Genomic DNA, 21,880 nt, shown 5'->3' on the forward strand with positions numbered 1-21,880 from the left:
GAGATTCAGTGCACATATACTGCATTAGCATAAAGAGAACAAAGTTGTTCAACATTAAATTGTTTTGTGTTTAGTTTGAAGAACATATTTCACTGTTCTCTCATTGTGTGTGCATTCTAATGTGCATATGTGTGAGAGAGTGAGCACTTAACATGATCAGTGCCGTTTATCATTATTTGACAACAGCCCCACACGTTTTATGTTCACCTTCATGAAAAATGAAAAGCCAAAGATACCAAAATGAAAGAGAAATTCATATCCTTTCGGCATCTTCAGAAGAGATACTTAGTTGTCACAAGAGGGTTTTGCTGCTCGTTGAACTATCAAATAATGTTATGATTTTTAGAGAGCTGCAGTGAAGACTGGACCAGCTCATTGAAACCTGATGGTTTGTATGCAGCTTCTATACTCAGCATGTCATCCTGAACCATTACCATTGTTGTGGCTTTGTGAACTGTTCACATTATTTTCATTTTGACTAAAACATGTGAAAACAATGAATCATAAGAAGAATATACAGGACACACTGAAATTCAGGGAGTTGAAACTCAGCCTCATCCTGCAGCTACGGTATCAACGAGAAGTCATTTTGTTTGGTTGTTTGGTTGGTCATGAATACTATCACTAAGAGCAATTCCAGTCAGATCAATATACTGTAATATACTGTGTCCCATATATCAAACAACCACTTTCCCAGCATCTGAAAAGCAACTCAGAATAACACCAAAATGTTCATCTGAGCTTCTGTCTGCCAGCAGCAGTGGCTGTCTTGGAAAATGGAGAGGTAGATGAAAAAAGCAAAAGCAAAAAAGTAGCCATTGGAAATACAGAAGGTTGAAAATGTTGAAATGAGACAAATTGGCAGATGTTAAAAACCACACAGTTTAGGTTTCTTCTACATACAGCAGGCTGGATATATATTGCACATGGAGAAATCTAACACAATTTCTACAGCATTGACTATATTGATGCAAATATTAAAAATACAGAGCATTAGAGGCAACCAGAATAACACTGTTGTGCACAAAGGAGGCTATTGATTCAGGTTCCGCCAGGGCTCAGCGCATTTTGCTATTTACGTATATATATATGTTAATCATCTTAACAACCACTAGAGGAGAGATGAGGTAAGAATGAAGAAGTGAGTGAAGATGGAATTTATACAACAAATCGAGTGTATGTCAAAGTACTGTTCAGAGGTGAGCATGGTTTAACTGATGTCTTTCAGTTGGCTGTTGAGGGTGACCAGATGTGACCAAAAGTTTCCGCTTTTGGTGGCTTGTCCCTGGCTGGAGCTGTCCCTGGAAATGTCCCAATTTTTAACTGTGAATAAACAAGACTAGGCCAAAACCTATAGTACATGGCTGGACTGCCTATGGTCAAATCCTGATTTTATAACCTGTCCTGCGAGAAAGTTGTGGAGAGGATGGTTTGTTTTGTCCAAGATGGCCTCCATCTTACATTGCATGCGTCTCTCCACAACAGTCCTGAGTGAGTCCAGACTCCTGCCAAGCACAGACCCAGCCTTATTGACCAGCTTGTCCAGTCTCCTTGTGTTCATGTTGGACATGCTGCTGCCCCAGCAGACTGCAGCATAAAAAAGTACACTGGCCACCACTGACTGACAAAACATGTGCAGCATTTCACTGCAAACGTCAAAGGACCTGAGCTTCCTGAGGAAAAAGAGCTCTGCCCCTTCCGGTAGATGGCATCCGTCTTCAGGGACCAGTCCAGTTTACTGTCCAGGTGCACACCTAGGTGTTTATAAGTGTGCGCCACCTCAATGTTCTTCCTTCGAATGTTGACTGGCTGAAGGGTAGGCCTAGACCTCCGAAAGTCGATGACCATCTCCTTGGTCTTGGATCTGTTCAGAAGGAGGCAGTTCTTGTCCCTCCATTCACTGAAGGCCATCGTCAGATCCCTGTACTCCTTTTCCTGCCCATTCCTGATACGCTTCCTGAAAGTCTGCCGTATACAGGGTGAACAGGAACGGAGCCGGAACAGTCCCCTGTGGAGCCCCAGTGCTGCTCATCACTGTCCCTGAGACATAGTTACCCAGCCTGACGTACTGTGGTTGTCTCGTCAGGTAATCCACAATCCAGAACATGAAGCAGGGATCCACCCCCTTCCCTTCCAGCTTGTCTTTATGAATGGGGGTTGGATGGTGTTAAATGCACTTGAGAAATCACAGAACATAATCCTCATGTAACTACCTGGCTCATCCAAGTAAGAATGGGCCCGTGGAGCATATAAAGGACAGCATCATCCACTCCAATATGTTCTTCGTAGGGGAACTGTAGGGGGTCTAGTTCATGTACAATCTGTGGCCTCAGACGTTGGAGAAGCAGCCGCTCCAGGGTCTTCATGATGTATGATGTGAGGGCCCCCGGTCTGTAGTCACTTATCTCAGCCGGTCGTCCTATTTCAGGTACCGGAACAAGACATGATGTTTTCCACAGGACCGGGACCCTCCCTGTTTGAAGGCTTAAGTTAAAGATCATCTGGAGAAGCTCAGCCAGCTGGGCTGCACAGTCTGTTAACAGCCTCAGACACACAATCTGAGCCTGTTGCCTTTCCAGGGTGTAGCCTCTTGAGCTCTGCCCCCCCCTCCTCCGCTGTAAAGGACAGGAGACTTGACCCCAGTGTGGAGGGAGTTGCAGCTGCAGTTTCAGGTTGTGAAGGAGATGCTGTAGAAGAAGCTGCAGCTGAATCAGTGAGAGAGAGAACAGGTGAGGCTGTGTCAAACCTGTTGTAGAACAGGTTGAACTCATTGGCCTTGTCCACATCACTTGATGTTGCCTGGCTGTTCTTCTCTTTATAGCCAGTGATGGTCCTCATTCCCTTCCACACCTCTCTGGTGTTGTTGTGCTGCAGCTTCCTCTCTATTTTCTTTTTGTAGTCCTCCTTTGCCTGCTTTAATCGCCTCTTCAGCTCATGTTGCATACACTTGAGCTTCTCCTTGTCTCCATCCCTGAAGGCCTCCTTTTTCTGGTTGAGGAGGGTCTTGATGTTACTGGTGATCCAGGGTTTGTTGTTTGGAAAGCAGTGTACAGTCCTTGCTGGTATTACAGTGTCCATACAGATGTTAATGTAGTCAGTGGTGCATTCAACCATTCTAGGTCAGGGTCCTTGCTTTTATCATTTTCCTGTGACTCCAACAGGACATTCCAATCTGTGCACTCAAAACAGTGTTTTAGACACTTACTGGCCTCTGGGGTCCAGTTCCTGAATGAGCGGGTGGTTGCAGCCTGCCTCAGTACACAGGGCTTGTAAGAAGGCTGAAGAAAAAACAGATTATGATCTGCTCTGCCAAGTGGTGGTAGAGCTGAAGCAGTGTAGGCCTCCTTGACATTTGCATACAACAGATCCAGTGTCTTATTTTCCCTTGTGGGACAGTCAACATACTGAGTGAAGCCAGTCAGGTGAGAGGTGAGAGTGACATGGTTAAAATCCCCCGATATTGCAATGAATGCATCAGGGTGCTGGGTCTACTCTCGCAACAGTCTCATAGATGACGTCACACGCGACTGCAGGCTCTGCTCGTGGTTGGATGTAAACAATGGCGACGATGTGAGAGAACTGAGAACATAGCATAGTACGGTCTAAGACTAACAGCTAATAGTTCAATATCCCGACAGCAGATCTTCTCCTTCACTGTGATGTGACCGGGGTTGCACCATCCATTGTTCACAAGAAGAACCTGTACTCCACCTTTATTCTTTCCACTTGCTCTGGCGTCTCTGTCCGCTCGTACTGCAGTGAAGTCGCGTAAATCCACACAACGGTTGGGAGTGTTGTCGTTTAACCAGGTCTCCGTGAAACACATGAGACCACACTTGTTAGCCAGGGAGGTGACATTTCCCATGAGGATCGATGGTAGAAAAGGCTTATGTCTCCACCTCCTAGCCTTTAGCTTAGCCCCGGCTCTGCATGCACGGTACGGCTTCTTCAACTAAGGCGGTATGGGATGTTTAACTCCATATCTGCTAAATTAAATTAAAGTTAGGAGTTTTTCTTTTTTGTACCTTATTATCTCCATCGCCAGACGAAACAACAACGTAGAATAAAATATAAAATTATAAAAAATACTAATATATACAAATGTATTGAATAAAACTACGAGATATGTGGACTTGCTGCCACTTGTTGCCAGCGCAATTATGGTATGATTCCTTATTTTGCGAGGCTGTTGGCAACTCTTTTGCCCCCCTTTTTTATTTCATCAACAAAAAAAAATTGATATTTTAATCATATATGGAAATGTCCCCGGTTTTCATTTCAGCTATCTGGTCACCTTAGAAGATAAGCTGTATGGTGAAGGCAGCTTGATGGAGAGAACGGATGGAAAAATGGTTGCAACTAAATCAACTGCTATTACTTGACCGCAAAGCACAAACACTGATGCTGTGCTGTGCCTTTATGGGAGTTACATGACTTCAACATTACCTCTAGTTAAGTTTTACCTGTGCTTTTCACCTGTGAAAAGGGTGAATTAGCAGAGCTCATCTTGTGTGACAACTCACCAAAACGCACAGTTTTATTATCAGGTAAATGTATTGCATTTTATTTCCATTTCACATTTTTATGTATTAAATATATTTTTCTTGTACACTGTAAGCCAGAAGATGTCACTTCCAGCTGCTATCTTTATTTGGTTTAACACACAATTGTAACTTAACTAATGTTATTGTTTGTTACATTTTTATATGCAACAGCCAGAAAGAGCATTTTTTAGGGAAACCTCGAATGTCTTCAAAACACAGATATACTGTATGTTGACAAAGGATAAATGTGGTATTTGTAATTTTGGCTTTTTATGTTTGAGAAAATCACCCAATAGCTGACTTAAATGGTGTCACGAATGCAAAACTCTCAAATGTAAAGCAATGATTAAGGGCTCAAACAAGCTAACCAAATGTTTGCAAAGCACTTTGCTTGTCTGACTAAAACATATGATGCACAGACTCTGAAAATCACAGGGGCAAAAAGGACAATTTCTGGCATTATGTCTTGGAATATTTTTCTGTCACATCAGGAGGGCGCCAAACATGTAAATGTAATGTCTTGGGGACAGAATCAGCATGACCATCTGTTGCTTGCCACATCCCCCTGTCTCCCTTGTTATCTGACTTTTCACTGTGAAGTGTGAATTGTCTGTTAAAGCTGAAATGCCATTGTGAAAATAATATTTCAAAAGGAAATTCCTCAGAAATACAATAAGAGGCATACATCTCCTGTGAGAAAAGGTTTTGGAAAAACTGCTCTAAAAATTAATTTCCAATGAATTTTAAATGACAGAATTAATTCCTGACAATTGGTTTAGTTTATATTTCTGTATTCCAGCATCATCACAACATGTAAATGTTGGATATGTTGCCTGTATTATTCATTTAATTATTTTTTATGATTTGGATGATCAAATATTGAATTTTCGAATCATATTGGAAATGGAAAAAATACATCTTGGAAAGGTTCTGAGATTTCTATCTCCAACTCTATACCGTGAGGGTCAGGTGAACAGGATTTAATTTGAGCTTTTTTGAAAAACAATGTCCTGGTTATTCTGGAAAATCCACAGACCACGGTGTGAACAGTTTTCATTGGAACTATCAAAGAATTGCTCTTGAAAACCCCTGGCAGTGTGATTTAGTGAGGATTAAAAGGTGTGCACCACCCCTAAATTCAAGATAACAAGTTATGCAATTTTACCCTTTTTCATACAGGTTTGGCACACGAAACCCAGACAATCTGTCTTTGCCCAGAGAGCAGCGACCAATGGCTTTTCACAACACTGTGAGTAGAGGGCAATGGTCCAAGTGAAGATAGTAATAGGAGAATATTTTATTCAAAATTACTGATCTCATTCTCAGAAATTACAGGTTTGTAATGTCTGGTCAGCAGTCAGGAATCCAGACATGACAATGTATTACGTACACACAATGTATATGCACATACAGTAATTGTTTAACTGAAAACTAATCCCTGTCTTTATCAGTAGTTATCGGAAAAATAAGTTTTAAGATTAAGACATCCATATTTCAGTTTGTGCTTTACAAGTGAATGAGAGCCTGGAAAGGCATGTAATTTACATTACATTGCAATTTAATTTCCTTATTTACATAAATGACTTTTTTCTCTATGATGTTCATTCTTGGCTCTGTATACAAGTGAGTAGTTCTCAAACAACAATAATCTCAAGTATATTTTAGAGCCTCCTGTCAGCTTTGGGAGCCTTGTGTGCTTCGAACATTTACTTTGAAGCAGTAATTGGTGGATTGTATTTGTCACTTGTTTTATGTCGAGACACACTTTATCTATTTAGTGACAGCAAAGGCACATAAGTTTAGGTGATGCACTAACTGTAATCTTAAACTAAATGATGCAGTCCACCAATAGCATTCTATATCTGTGAAAGTTGAAAATATACTCTCAGTATTAATATCTCTAGATTATATTACTTTCTTAATACAAAAAAAAGCTTATGTTTGAATTCATTAATTGAAATTCGGCTTTTGTCATGTTGCATAATGTTATTGAATTCTATATGTCAGTGTCGGTGAAGCGTTTCAGAGACGGAGGGAATTTTCAGTACTTCTCAAGTAACAGGCTGCTAACTTCATTGTCCTGCTGGTTGTTTGGTTGTGTAGGTAAATTTACCATGAAAGCAGGCAATGAGTGGCTATGTTGAATGTTGCTAACAGTTTAGCCGTCTGCTAACCGTAGCCAAAGGCTCACGGCTATAGCTGTGTTGCTTGTGTTGCATGCATGTATGAAACACATGCATATACCTGTGAGGGGAGAGCTATTTTCAAATTCTGGCTTTTTTTTTTTGGTTTGTTTTAATTTTCTTTTCTAGATTTCTGCCACCCCAGCTTTAAGGTGCACACACTGGAAGGAATTTATTTCATGCCAGAGACCTTGAATGCCCTGATGTAAGCTTTTTATGGACATATGTATTGGACATGTGTGAAGTTGCTGTTACAAGGTACATGTTGTAGCTTGCTTGGCGAACAAGGCACCATGCCATTTTCATTCTTTCACAATGATCCCAAATTTTTTTGCAATGGTTCGAAGTTATCCAGCACTGAGACTTCTGCTTCCACTCCAATACAATAGAGGTGAAGAAAAATTTATTTCATGGAAAACTGAGACATTGTTTCTTTTCAAAATGAGCAATCCACAGACCTCATGGTGAAGATTTCTGATCTCAGCTATTATGTATCTGGAAGAAATATCTAATTTCTTCCAAGTGTTATAGATGCCATCTTGCAGAGAAGCTGGAATTCCCTCTCTGCATGTCAGGTAAAAGAATTATTTTATTGAACCTTAAAGAATGTGATTGCAGATGGAGAGGTGTAATTTTTGTTGAATGGAGAACTTGTAACTGTTTGTGCACAATCTTGTTATAAATCTATTGTTGGTCATAAAAGGCACTCCTTAACTGCTAGTAAATGGAGAGCCAATACTGAGGGCACCATACTGCACCAATCTACACCATACTCCAGAGGACACTGGAATTGAGACTGAGTAGAAATAAATACATCAGCCTGTGTTGAATTTGTGTCACAGTGGCAGCATTGCAGCTGAAAAGACAGACTTTTTATGAAACTATGGAATTCTAGTAACAGAAAAATCTGTAATTTTTCTATGTTAACTGTGACAAAGGCGGCAAATAATCAGCTGCAAACAGTTAAAGTAATTCAGTCTTCATACTGAAAAAACAAAGAATTACAGTCTTAAAGAAAAATGTAACCACTCTGTCATGTTTGTACAGTTTTCAACAAAGAAATATAGCCATCTGCTTAATTTGAATCACCAGTTGCTCCTTTAAACCACTTTCTCTTTGTGTCTTTGTTTCTGCTATCACACTTCTGAAAGTATGCCTTTGTGTGTGTTCTGAAGGGGCGGGTGTGTTCATCATCATCTGTCTAAACACTTCTGTGTGTAGAGCCTGAACACCTGTTTCTATGGACCGGGTGTCTTGAACTGTCGGTGTGCTGTTTCAACCAAAACTGTGGTTAAACCTTTAGTTAGTTTTCACTAACTGTTAACTCTTAAGTTTTAAATACACAGTAATAGAAGAGCATGGATGTGGTATATAGAAACACTGTCAGACACATTTTCAACAGAGAGACCCTCAGTGGAATAAAGGAGGAATTAACAGTCTGTAGGACAGGACACTGATGAGACTGCTAAACCTGCTCTCGAAACTCAGCCTTACACTTGCACAGAGTACAGTGAATGTTGGAGTTGTTTCTTTCCATATAGCAGTATAGTATTGCCACATGGCATTTGCGTGTTCTGACCAAAATAGTATGAGCATGGAGCATGTTGCTGTAGCACAAGGCCTGCCTTTACAGCTCAAAGCTGTCACTTTATTATGTAGGGCCATCTATAGCTTATTCTTTCTTTCTGTGGGGTATTATGTGATGAATAGACAGGTAAGACCTTTATCGAGATGAATATGTGTTAAGACTTTTTTGTTGTTCCGATATTTACTTTTCAGTTTGACCTAACAGTTTCTGCTAATAACGCACATTAAGTCACCTTTAAATGGGAGCAAATCCGTATGCATTAGGCCTTCTACAGAACATTTGATGAGATGAGAATACATCAAACGGTGTTTAATTCCCGCACCTGGCTCTGTTAAATAAGAGTTTGTTTGAACTCCAGTCGGGCATTTATTTCTTCTAATATGAAAGCTTTCACTGTGTGTTCCTCTTGTTTGCTGAAGTCTCTGTCAGTGCATTTCAGTAATAATGACAGAGTGGGAGGGCCACTCGGTGCAACTAATAAGGACCGCGATCTAGCAGGCGATCCTACTGTGACTTTTATTTCCAAGTCCTGGAATCCGGAATCGGACTGATCGTAATCACACATGGATTATGCTTTTTTCGCTGCTTTCTGTTTTTTTTTGTCTTAGAGGAAACTTTCGCAGCAATTGTAAGTACTTACAGACCAAATTAATCTCACAGTAAATTTAAAAATCAGCGTGTTAGCTGAAAAATGTTGCTGAAAGCCCCATTATAACGGAAACATTTTGCATGTTTTGTCGCCTGGCATTAAAGTGTTTTATTTTTTACGCATGGCTTGATCTTTCCAACTTGTCTGCCAACCGGGACAAATGCTTTATGAGCAGGTTATTTCTGATTTATCAACGCTCTGCAGCAGTAAACATGTACCGTGTTGCATCACTTGTTTGCAACAAAGTGAGAAATGTGTCAGACACTGAGAGATTATGAAGCGCTACATCCCGTAATTAATAAAAAAATAAAATGATCCAGCCAATCAGCGGTCGCGCAGAGAAACACGCTTCTTTGAATATTGCAAAGTGTTAGTGAGAAGTTATTGCCACGCACGGACCGAAAGTGGCTGAATGATTGATGGAGAGACTGGATAGACTATGATAACTGTAAGTGTCCAAGGTTTAGCGCTGTGCCTGCACCTTCCTCAAGCGGTTAGATGTGTGTGATACTAGCCTACAAAAATAAATGCACTTTGGAATCAAATCGATGCAGGTTTACAGCAGATGGTGCAGCAACGTCGCTGTCTACCAAACTTAATGAGGTAAAATAACGTGTGGGTTTAAAGTAGTCCTCAATAGTGTGAATCAGTCGTGTAAAGATGCAGAATAATTGTGACTGCAGGGTTTGGCATTTGAGCTGCGTGTATTGCATGCATGTGCAGAAATGATGGGAATACTATTACCCCTTCACACAGACAAGGAATGTGATACCTCTGTAGTGAGACTTGTCTACAGCCCCTTGCATGGTTGTAGCTGTAAGTAGCATGGTCACTTTATCTCCAAGTCATGATACTGTAGACCTGCGTGCAAAACTTTGTGATTAAGTGGGAGAAGGCACAAGTGCTTTCAAGATGGGAATTAATCAGTGAGAAAATCTTAATTTGGATAAGACAGCAGCAGTTAAAGAAGGAGAGTATCATGAAAGACACTTTTCCTCACACTTTGTGTGACTGTGCATATAAATTGACTTAATGTGTTGTGGTAGTTGGAGGTCAAGTTGAGTGCTCAGCTCTGTATTCAACGTTTTTCCTCCCAGTGGAAATAGGTGAAGGTAAACCAGTAAGGAAAAATTGTAGTCCTTGTAATGGGATTGCAGCTGTGTACATCACAAAGCTACATTATAGGCACTGTTATTCATTATGATTAATGATTTGCCACTATATTTTCTGTAGGGGTAACAAACAAGGAATTAAAAAATGTGTTGATTTGTTGATGTAAAAGAGTAATCACCAACACAAATTGATTTTACATATTCACATATTTGCATATTAAGTGTCACACATATATAATCAATGGAGCTGTTTTTTTGGGTTATATTGAGTTTATTCTTTCTTTTTGAGGATGTAGAAAGTCCTTGAAAGAAAGCCAACTGTAATTTCTTTGTTTTGAGTTCAGTAGTATATATTTTGCAGAGTAATTCAGAAGTTACTGAAAGCATTTGATTAGAGTCAGAATAGCCTTACTGTACTTTATTGACTGTACTTTAGAAGAGACTCTTACCATCCAGGATGACGCTGCCCTGAAAAAATGCTCACCTTCTTTGCAATGGCATGAGATTAATGCAGAAGATTTGGTTTGGCAGCACAGTCAAATGGTTTAAGAGACTTACTTGTAACTAGAGGTTTGCATGTGACGTCCTTGACGAAGACATTGCTGACAGCTTACACATCAAAACACAACAGAGTGCTAATAGAGTACTTTGGAAACAGAGATCAAAACTTTGGCATTATGACTAAGAACAGGCAAAGTAATACATGAAGACCCAGAAATCATGTATTGTAAATGTAGTAAACTTCTCATACAATTACTCTGTGACACATACTGTAAACTTAATTTGTAAAAATGATGAATGGAGACTGCTTAAACTTGCCAATTTGTTGTATCATTTCAACAGACCAATGTCAGACATAGTAATATCTCCCCATTGTCTTGTCTTTATCCTGTTGTTGTAGACCTTATTCTACACAGATCGAGTGCATCGGCACAGCTCCACAGCTAATTTGTGGTGATGACATACAGACTAATGAATTATAAACTGTCTATGGAGAGCAAGAGGCAGCTTGGCTTGCTAGTTAACAATTGAAATTTTAACATAAACAGAGCTTAGAGTATAATGATTTAGCTGCAGTATAGGCACCTTCATTCATCACTGTATAGCAGGTGTTCATAAAACTAATGATTGAGGGACTCATAAGTGCATTTTCCATGTTGAGTGACTTTACATAAATAGAAAAGGAGGCTTTAGGGACCTGTGAGTGGGCATGCGAGAGGGGTTGTAAAATTGGAAATTCTGGTATGATTTCAGAATAATACAACTTACACATATTGTTATTTAGTACATGTTGCTAAAAATGAAAAGACCAGATTTGAAGAAAACAGACAGAGAACTGCGAAATGATTACAGCTGGATATGAAGGAGTGAAACTTTGTAAACGTCATTTATCTTCACACAGACACCAGGTTGTTTCAGTGCTATAGGCTATTTGAATGAATCCAACTTAGGCCAAAGTTGGTGTCACACCCAGCAGGATAACACTTATATAATAAATTTCAGTAGAGTCCCATTGTTTGCTCATGTCTGCTGTCTATTAGGTCTGCTTTTGTTAGTATTTGTTTGCAGAAAACAATTTCATCAAGATTAGTAAGGCAGGTGTTTGATTCACCTCTTCTGTTTTAGCAAATATCAAGATTGAGTTGAACTAAATTGTAAAATATTCTCTCTGCCCTCAGGTTTTCAAGTGGACTGGTTTCTAGTGTCAGAACCATGGTCTGTTTGCTCAGATGGACTGCTTTCCTTTGGACTTTGAATTCCATTCCTTGCACGTTTGGAATGGCATTGAGTGAACAAACAGGTATGTGTGTTTGATGTCTTCAGCCTTTTGTCTTTTGCAGCATTTATATATTTTAGCATAAAAATACCAGTTGTGGTCTTCCTCTTTAATATTCTGGCGTCAAAATAAAGTAGACAATTAATGTCTCATTAATGTTCTTTAGATAATCATTTATTAAAACATTGAAGTGCATCCCGAATCCATGTATAAATGATAACATATCGGTTTCCTTGTTTAGCATAACATTTTAAAGCCTCTGTAGATTTATGTTTTACAAAACATATTTGACAAAATATTTATCACTCACAATTTACTTACAATGGTAGACCACCTTCGTAATGCCATTAGTGTGCCATTATTTATCCAATTTATATGTCTGAAAAAGACAGAACGTGACAGTTTTAAACCAAAACTTCAGACTTGTTAAAATATGATGGGACCATAGTCAGTCTGCATCACATTTTCATTAAAGCAAATCTAAGCTTGCCTCTAAATTACATCAATGAGTCTTGTCTATCAGACATTTTTTTCAACTTTAAGTGAAAGTTTTCAAGATTAATGCAAAAAAAAAAAAAAAAAACCCAAAAACTGTGAATTGATTTTCTGGTGTGATGTGAATTTCTCCCAAAGAGGTTTTGTTTTAAGAAATGCACTGTGGAAAGAATTCATGATTCAATAGATCATTTTCTTTTCTATAGACAGAGGTGGTACAAAATATAAATGACCATCTGTATCCAGCACTAACAGCTTCTTGGTGGCTTTCCTCTAGATGGCTCATGTCCCCCTCTGAGTGTAGAGGAACACAGGTTTTCTGATATTTTAGATCGTCCCCTGGAAATTACAGGTATGTATTAATGGTACATGGTTGATTTGTAAATAAATCAACACTGATCTGTGTAAATTGAATGACACATTGTAACCCTGTTCACAGGATTTGATCTCACAGAGAAGTTTCTGCTCCGAAAGGGAACAATCACAGAATACCTGCCGTCATTTCGTTTAGGAAGCAGTCCACTTATTAAGCCAACGAAGTGAGTAGCATGGATATGTATGTTAGCATGTATGTTTGTTCATCATTTGGGTTCAAATGTTGTACTGTGGTTCCACAGTACAACATTACACTCCCAACAGTACCACTCCCTTGCTCTTGCTATGAAACTGTTGCACATTACAAACATGCTATAAGAAGCAGTCACTTGTGTGTGGCCAAGGTATTTAAACTGCAGTATTCATTTGAATTAACACCCAGGCTATTACTATTTTTCTCACCCATGTACAGGTTCTGAATATGGAGTGATGGTTATTTTCTTACAACTCAAATATTGCAATACCACATCATGTTTTCGCTCGATTTCCTCGAGATCCAGTGATATGTTCTAAGAAAAAACACAGTGTAGTCATAACTGGATTTTATGAAAGGGTTGACTTGAGGCATTCCAGATATACCCTGCTCAGAGCAATAGTTCCATTTGCCTCGGCTAATAAGGACAAGTTGTGAGTTGAGCTGTTGAACAGAATTAATATATATTGCGTTTATTCTAGAAATCTCCGAAGGGCAAAAGGGGGGACATAGAGGAATGAAAAAAAATCTTAGCACATATAATAAGAGAGGAATATTAAAATAACTATATAAATGAAACACTAAGGTCCTATTTACTGAAGACCTTTATTCCCTGGTCAACTGGAGGGGCTGCTGTGTGACCTCACCTTGATGCTGGCATGATGATAAAGTGGGCATTTGAATTTGATGTAATATTTATCGAGGCCTATTGCACTTTTCCATTTATTGCCATTAGTTGTATTAAGAATAACCAGTGTAACATATGAAACTGTGGTGGCTGCCAAACTTTGCTTCGCAGCGATGTTTTGGATTTAAAAAAGATGTATTTTGAGATGTTCATTGTTTCGTGTCCTTAGGTTGTAACCGTGAAAGAGAACACTTTGTCATTCTTCAGGGAGGGGAGGATATTTTTAGTATTTTTATATGACATGCGACTGTAAACATTTACTGCCGCTCTCTTTGGCTAGGTGAAAGAATCTTTGAGCCAGGTGATTTGTGATCTCCTTCCCTGTTCAGTCAGCCGGCCGAAAATACATTTAGTTCAGCCCTTCCCTCAGTCTGGGCCCTTAGTGCAAGAAGATGCTGGTTCTCAATGACACTGCTGACAGTGTAATTGGTTATAGTGGCAAGACTGCGATCCCTCTCATATCCAATTATCTAAGTACTTTGACAGGTGATACTGCATGTCAGCTGAGGAGGGAAAGCGAGGGCAATTGCACGAAGCAGGAGGCCCCTCTGCCCCCTGCCACAGCCAGTAAAACATTGCTCACTTTACTCGCAGGATATGCAGAGATAGATGCTCGACTCTCTAGATCTGGCTAATGTTCTGCCAGCTTCTTGGCACAATACACATTATGATACATAGATCAGAGCTGACACGCTCATGGAACATTTGTGTGAGGTGACAAATTGCCCTATATGCAACTGTATTCATAACATGCTACAGGACAAGACAAGCTACAGCATTGGTGTGCTTTAATACCGTATGGAAGTATTAAAGCACACCAATGCTGTAGCTTGTCTTTTGAAACATATACGTATATTTGGCCTTGCTCTCTTTACATCTTTTGTTAACTTGTCTCTCATTTTCATAGCTGCTTATTATAACATTTATAAATGTACTACATTTGTAAAATGAGTCTTCACTATTCACCTTACACATTTTCCTTTACAGTCAGGAAGTTCAAACCCTTAGAGGTTCGGTGAGGTTGCTTTTCTCTCTTTAAATGTTTAACAAAAGAAAATCATTGAGTTTTCTTTTTTTAATGCTATTTGCATCAAGGTAACAAGAGGCCACGATGTACTGTAGTTTTTTTTTTTGACTGATGTTACAATTGTTTTTTAGCAAAGCAAAACATACCCAAGTGAAAAGGTAGAATGCATACTCATCTTTGTACCTTTATATACACAGTATTTAGACTTCGGTGCCTTGAAAATTCTCAGGTCTGTTTGTTCTTTTCTAGCTTAAAAGATTAAGACAAATCAAATCATGTTGTCAGTCGCAAGCTCAGCAGAAAATTACATAACCTATTGTCACAATAATTTTCTCTTTAATGTAATAGTCATTGCTTGTCTTGAAATGGGAATGGGATTAACATTTTCAACAATGATGTCTTACAATGTGGTTTGTGTGATTTGAATATTTACTCATCAAAGCAACTGGTAACAATTAAAATGTTGAATGGGATGGTAAATGGACTGTGTTTATAAGACTAGAAAAGCACTTATACAGCAGGTTTCTAGTCTTATCGACCACTCAAAGCACTTTACACTATACAAACCACATTCACCCATTCACATACACATTCACATACACATTCACATTCACACACACGTTCACATTCACACAGCCTTTTTCTTTATACATACAGAGCTTTTCTATCACACACACACACACACACACACACACACACACACACACACACACACGCACACACACACCGACCGGTGTTACACCAGGGGCAATTAGGGGTTCAGTATCTCACCCAAAGACATTTCAGCATGCGGGCTGGAGGAGCCAGGAATCAAACCACCAACCTTCCGATAAGAGGACAATCAGCTCTACATCCTGAGCCACAGCTGCCAAATAACAATTTAATATCAAGTGCAGATGCTGCAGATACAATATATTTGAGTTTTAAACACAAAGGTGGCATTGAGACTGAGATGCAGTGTATCAAATCACCAGGGTTTGTGTTTGTTAAGCAATCTGTGGTTTCAGTGGTTTGTGACTGTCATGTCAGCTAATTAATCATATGGGGTTACTGCGATCGATACTTTACAGCTGACTAACTCTTTTCTAAGGAATACAGTAAGCACCTAAATCATTTCTGGAAAACACATTTTATAAGAGCTTGCCTGTGTTTTTTTAATTTCTGTTTAACCACACACCTCACACATGATAGCAGTGTAAAGTCCAACAGTGTAACCTGTTTAAAAGTCATAGCAGTATTTTTGTTGTGACTAATGTTTTACGTAAGAACCAATAACATTTTGTTAAAACAATTCCACGTTGATCAGAGGTAACAAATTACTCTAAATTAATTTTACGGCATCCAGTCGCGGTGGCCAATCACACATTTTTGAAAATGTTTGATACTGGTTGCCTGTTGCTATTGCAGTGTTATCTCTCCATTAGGTATGGAATGCTTATTAACACTGAAATGATGAAAACAAAGCTGTGTCACACATCTCGGCTACACACATTCACGCTCATTTGCATAAAATCTCTTCACTGGTAGAATACCCTGACAGATCACAGGCATGTGTTTGATTTGGCTCGATCAGTGGCACTCTTCTATCATGCTGGCAAGCACGGCTCCTCCACATTTAAACAGGAAAGAGGACTCATGCTGAGAGGAAGTTATAGTCCTTGCTATCATGAATGATGCATTTAGTGTAGAAACTGACATGGTTGAGCCCACTTTGATCTGTTGGAGGATTGAGTGTCGGTGATAGGGATTTGAGCCAACTAGGCTAACGTCTGACGTTTGATTGTTTCAGCTATGGCAATCGGATTCCCCTGACTCGTTTAAAAGAATCCTCCTGGATAGGATTTCTTAAGAGCCAGGACACTAAAGCCGCTTCCGAGAGATTCTCTACCAGACCGGTAGTGTTGCTGTGACATTCTGTCAAACCATTGTCTCTGATTATACAAAGGGTAGTTTCAGCCAAGCAAATATGCATGGTCAAAGACATATTCCAAGACTGGTGATAGTTTCCAGACAGCACATGGTCGTTCCCTATAAAAATGGATTTGCTTCTGATGATAACTCTTTTGGCAGCCCTCGTGTTACTCTGTGATCTTTTGCGCTTCTCCTGATTATTGTTATGGATGTACACTATTTTACAATAATAGTACATAGGCAGAAGAAACTGTTGGCTACCAGACATTTTACTCAAGAAGATATTTTTTTGCTCTTCCTTACTGCTGTAGCTGTTTCAGTAATTTTGCTATGAACAACGCCCAATACTTCACAGGCATGTATACGAAGTAGTATACAACGTGCACGCAACTTGCATTGGATCAAAACATGTCATTTGAATGTAATCCAGGAGGCACTTATATTTCTTCCAGAACACATTTGCCAATGCAAATTAGTTATATACAAATGGAACTTGGAAGAGGCAGAATCACGTAGTGTATATTTGCTTGTTTGTTTGGCGTTGTAGCAAAGGAGCAGGGAAAATGAATGCAGACCCTTTTCATTCACTCATTATCACTTACTGAAACATGTGTAGCAGGGTTTTTCCAAAGAATTAGGAAAACCAACCTGCATTCAAACCAACCCACATCGAGTTCCAAGTTTAGTCATTTAGTCACAGATGACAGCCAAAACAAGGTCAAGAACTTTAACCCTCTCGGCCCTAAGAGATCAAGTGTGCCGACAGGCCGTGTTTTGAAATAAGAGCAGACTTAGTTGGGGACTTTGTAAAGAAGGGTGTGAACTTCAGAGCCCTGAAAGAAAACAGCCCTGCAGTGTATTCTGCAGATTATATCAGTTATATTAAACCTGTCTGTTTAAATATATTATGTTCCATAAGTTGCAGTGTACTGCATAACCTCTTGGATTTTTCTTTACATTTTTCTTTCATGTTATTCCCTGCCCCTTTACAATAATATGTAATACATTAGGCACAGGCAGCTGTTGTATGTGCAGCATAAAAATATCCTGCCTTGAATTTATTTTATAATTTCCTAATTTTTATAAATTGCCATGCCACTTTTCATATTGAATTGTAGCTGAAATAGTCCTTTAGCCCTTGGGCAACAAATAACCTTCCCAGTCCTCGGCCTCTCACAGAAGCATTTGATTTTTCAGGAGTACTAACTTGGTGTATTTATCATTTTAGTCATGTACCGTTTACACCAAAATCTCAAAGAATTCGAGGGACACAACAGAAGAGGCTATGAAGCTCTGAGAGAATAGGAGATGATATATTGGAGTGAAAACTAATTTCCAACCTGTCCAAAGAAACTCTCTCACTCCCTCCCCCACGGCTGTGCTCTGCCTTCTCAATGACCTTATCGTTGCATTATTATTATTTTTGCTGATCTTGATTTATTATGTTTATGCTCTTCTGCTTTTGACTGTTAATCTGAGTCTGGGGTAAGGGCTAGGGTGGGAATATAGTTGAAGGGTACAGTGTTTTGTTATTGTTGTTTTGTTTTGTTTTTTTAAATGCAGTGTATAAAATTAGTAAGGGAGTGCAGGTGTGGACTGAGAGATGAGTTTGTGAATAAGCTGTAATTCATTTGAGGGTGGGTGTGATTTGAAATACGATGTTGTTTTTCCCCATGTATCCCCTGTTTTCTTCACATATTTTGCTTCTGCTGAAATACATTTTCAGCTGTGAACACAGAAATGTTGTTTGACTTAACAGAACAGCTGAGGTCATACACATAAACCTACAGCTGCATTGCACGAGGCATCTGTAACCCCTTAACTGTAGCACACGGTATCTCAGTGAGGTAAAAGATTGGCTTCTGTGACTTTGGATCAATTTCTATACGTTTTCATTATCTGAATGACAGGGAAGCCCGTATAAAATTCATCAGGCTAAATGGAATCAAGTTTGTCAGGTTTATTTATGTGTATGTCTCTGCAGTAGCAGGATATTGAGATGTTTTATCGATCATTGAAGTTGATTGGCTGTTTCATTGTTCAGCCACTGAAAGCTTTAAAACAGTTTGCTATCAATATTGAGAAATGACACCTGACACTCTTTCATTTTTATGATATTTTAATGATAGATTTGATATTTATATTCTGTGAAGATCTGACTGTGTTATATTGTGTTTGTTTAGATCAGTGTTTCCAAATGGGCTTTCAAGTGAATACTCCCTTGTCTCCATCTTCCGAGTAAGAAGAACAACAAAAAAAGACCGCTGGTATCTTTTTCAGATATTCGACCAGTCGGGAGGCAGTCAGGTCAGGCCCCGCTGTATATTTTAATGTCATATATCAGTTTCAGTATTTACAAATATGCTATAATATGACGGGATAGATGTTTCTTTGCAATGTTTTTAAACGCTCATTTGCTCCTCAGGTATCTGTTGTGGTTGATGGTGGCAAGAAGGCGGTGGAGTTTTCCTCCCAGGGTCTGGCAAAGAACACTCCCTGCTGCACATTTAAGAAAAATGACCTACATCCCCTTTTTGATCGCCAGTGGCACAAGCTGAGCATTTCTGTGCAGAGTAACATGGTCTCCATCTACATGGACTGCAAGCTGATAGAAAGGAGACGGACTGATGAGAAGGACACCATTGACCTCAGCGGGCGCACTCTCATCACTACACGAGTGGAAGATGGACGGCCTGTAGATGTATGTCCCACGCTAACTTCATCCAACATATTTTGTTTGTCTTGAGCTAAATCTGGATAGTGTCATTTAAGGATTTACCAGTTTTTGGTCCAACAGTTTTGTTCCTTATCTCCAGTTTTTATCAGTACTTGACTTTATGAACAATTTTGGAATGCATTTCCAAATGCTTTGGAAAAGTATTTAAAACATGCTTCAGTGGCATATTGTCTTAATCTGTGTAAATCCTCTATTGTGACATATGTGTTATGCTCATTCCTAGAGGTGCCCCAAAGTGCTAAAAAAAACATGAGGTCAGCTATTCCACCCAATGCTTCTGAGTAGAACAGGGCTTTAGTAGCATTAACAGCTGACTCCTCATGATTTGTAAAGATAGTTCAGTCAGTGCATCAAAAAAAAAATGATAGGGTTCAAGTTCTGGTCTGAAGCAGCAGCAGCAATTCATGCAGAATTCAGAACTTTTTTGAAATAATGTATATTTTAGGTTTAGATGTGATGTTTTTGAACTGCTTTAGAGGCAAAGAGAATGACAGCATTTGGACAACTGCAAGCTAGAGCAGCTGACAATTGAATAAATTGTGCCGTCTCAGCCAGTGAAGAGCAGACCTTTGTCTGTAAAAAGAGCAACACAATGTGATGATGAAACTACTGTATGATGCTTTAATGGTCCCTTAATGAGAGCTCTTCTCCACAGATCGAGCTGAGACAAATTCTAATCTACTGTGACCCTTATATAGCTGAGTTGGAAAATTGCTGTGAGCTACTGGAACCAAAGGTAAAATGTTTTATCGTCTTAGTGCAATGTTAATACCTGCTGTCTGTTGTCAATTAAATGCCAATAAGTAATTAGTAAGAATTTATATTTTCATAATGCCTTTCATAACTAAAGAAATAAATGAGAAGATATAAGTTTTCCTTCAAAATTCTGAGACACAAAACTCTAATGTAACAATGCAGTAGGTCATGTCTTGGTGTTTTGCACAGACTGTACTTAAACAGATACAGTGTGATCAGACAGTGAAAGTATAATAAGGTTTTGTCTCTCATGCATGGGGGTATGTGTCCCCAGATAGAAACTTAATAACAGAGATCTTCCATCAATGTATAATCAATAGGGGCTAATGGAACAGTGATTCCGAATGGAGGGATGACCTTCGACCCTTTACCATGACATGCCTTTATAAGCATGCTGTCATGTCAGTGTAAAGTTACTCCAAGGGAATTGTCACAACCTTGAGAGGGACTTATCACTGTTTGGCTGCTTAGTACTTTCTAAGTTTCACTGCACAGTCTACATTTCATAGTGGTTATTTGCAGCATGATGTACTGTAAATATAAGCAGCCTAAAATCCAGGTTACCTTGGCGCAAGTGTACTGCATTACAGGATTTTGTTTTTGTTTTTTTTCCATGTATCAAACATGACAAAGGAAAGTGTCTAAATGGTGAAATTTCTGTATTGATCCAGTGTGAAGCCAAGAAGACATTTAATGGGACTTCCCCTCCCCTGGTTACAGAGCAGCTCCCCCAGATGCTGTCTCAGCCGGTCTCGCAGTCAATTGACAGATGTCACTGTCCAGCTGAAAAGGTACAATCAATTCCCCCCAACAAGGGCCTCTAATTGAGTAAGTGTAATGTCTATTGTAACTGAAACAGCACTGATTTACACCACATGTACTCTATCCTTTATAGGCACTAAACAGTCAGTTAAGGGACATTTATACCAAATAGTATTTTCCTTGGAAGCAAACCAAAGGTAGTATAGCCATAATCTATTAGAAAACACAAGTATAATTCTCCCAAACGGTTTAAGCATGGTAAATCTTCAGCCTGCTATAAAATGTGTGAAAATGCAAAAGGATTCTTTAAACTGAAAAAATTAATGTTAGATTAAAATGCAAATTGAGACCTACAAGCTTCAAGCCCTCTTTGAAGGGAGCAGATGGTGCAGCTCCAAGGTGGTGTCCAATTCCACACCCCCTTTTTATGATTTTTATATTTTGTGTGTAAGTTACAAACAGAATCAGCTTTTCAACATAAAATCAACGTTTTGGATTCCTAGATTAAAAAAGTATTTTGCTACCATACAAATTCAGTCCATTTCTATCAGAAATAGATTTGAGATATCAAGAAAGGAACAATTAATCAAGATTACACATTTTGAAGTAACACAACTCTGTAAAGGCCGGATTTCTTAGAGGAATGTACCTTATTTGTACTACTTTACTGATGAATAATTCTTTTAGGTGTAAGGTACTGTAAAGAACTGTTTTTCATTCTGCTTTATTAAGTATGGATTTATGTTGATGACATAAATGTGTCTGAAATGTTTTAATTCTACTAATTTATATTGTGTGCACAGGGAGATGCTGGACTTCCAGAGGTAGTTGGAGTGCCAGGACAAAAAGGGGATAAAGGAGACAAGGTATACACAACATTTTTATGAAGTTGATATTTACACCTATTTGCTCTTGGTATTTATTTAAAAGGAAACATGCATGTGTGAAGTGGATGTTAGAGATGCAATATTTTCACTGCACTCTAGATTTATGTAGGTTGGCAGCATGATGTTCAACATCCACAGAAAATGCAGAAAAATTCATTTAATCATAAGGAATATTATCATTGGGCTTACATACTCT

At 39.0% G+C, this 21,880-nt stretch overlaps 1 protein-coding gene across 1 annotated transcript in view; it reads left to right on the forward strand.

Moving 5' to 3' along the window:
* The first annotated feature begins 11,789 nt into the window (after positions 1 to 11,789).
* The window catches only part of LOC111234298 (collagen alpha-1(XIX) chain-like), a 49,136-nt gene continuing 39,045 nt past the window's right edge, over positions 11,790 to 21,880 (forward strand). Inside the window, exons 1-8 of the mRNA XM_022762305.1 lie at positions 11,790 to 11,877; positions 12,626 to 12,700; positions 12,788 to 12,887; positions 18,726 to 18,849; positions 18,968 to 19,243; positions 19,935 to 20,015; positions 20,707 to 20,826; positions 21,601 to 21,663. Of these exons, the coding sequence (XP_022618026.1) occupies positions 11,790 to 11,877; positions 12,626 to 12,700; positions 12,788 to 12,887; positions 18,726 to 18,849; positions 18,968 to 19,243; positions 19,935 to 20,015; positions 20,707 to 20,826; positions 21,601 to 21,663 (927 nt within the window). The remainder of the gene's footprint in view (positions 11,878 to 12,625; positions 12,701 to 12,787; positions 12,888 to 18,725; positions 18,850 to 18,967; positions 19,244 to 19,934; positions 20,016 to 20,706; positions 20,827 to 21,600; positions 21,664 to 21,880) is intronic.

This window comes from Seriola dumerili, unplaced genomic scaffold (assembly GCF_002260705.1).
Source record: "Seriola dumerili isolate Sdu_G_001 unplaced genomic scaffold, Sdu_1.0 BDQW01000024.1, whole genome shotgun sequence".
In the NCBI taxonomy this organism is placed as follows: domain Eukaryota; kingdom Metazoa; phylum Chordata; class Actinopteri; order Carangiformes; family Carangidae; genus Seriola; species Seriola dumerili.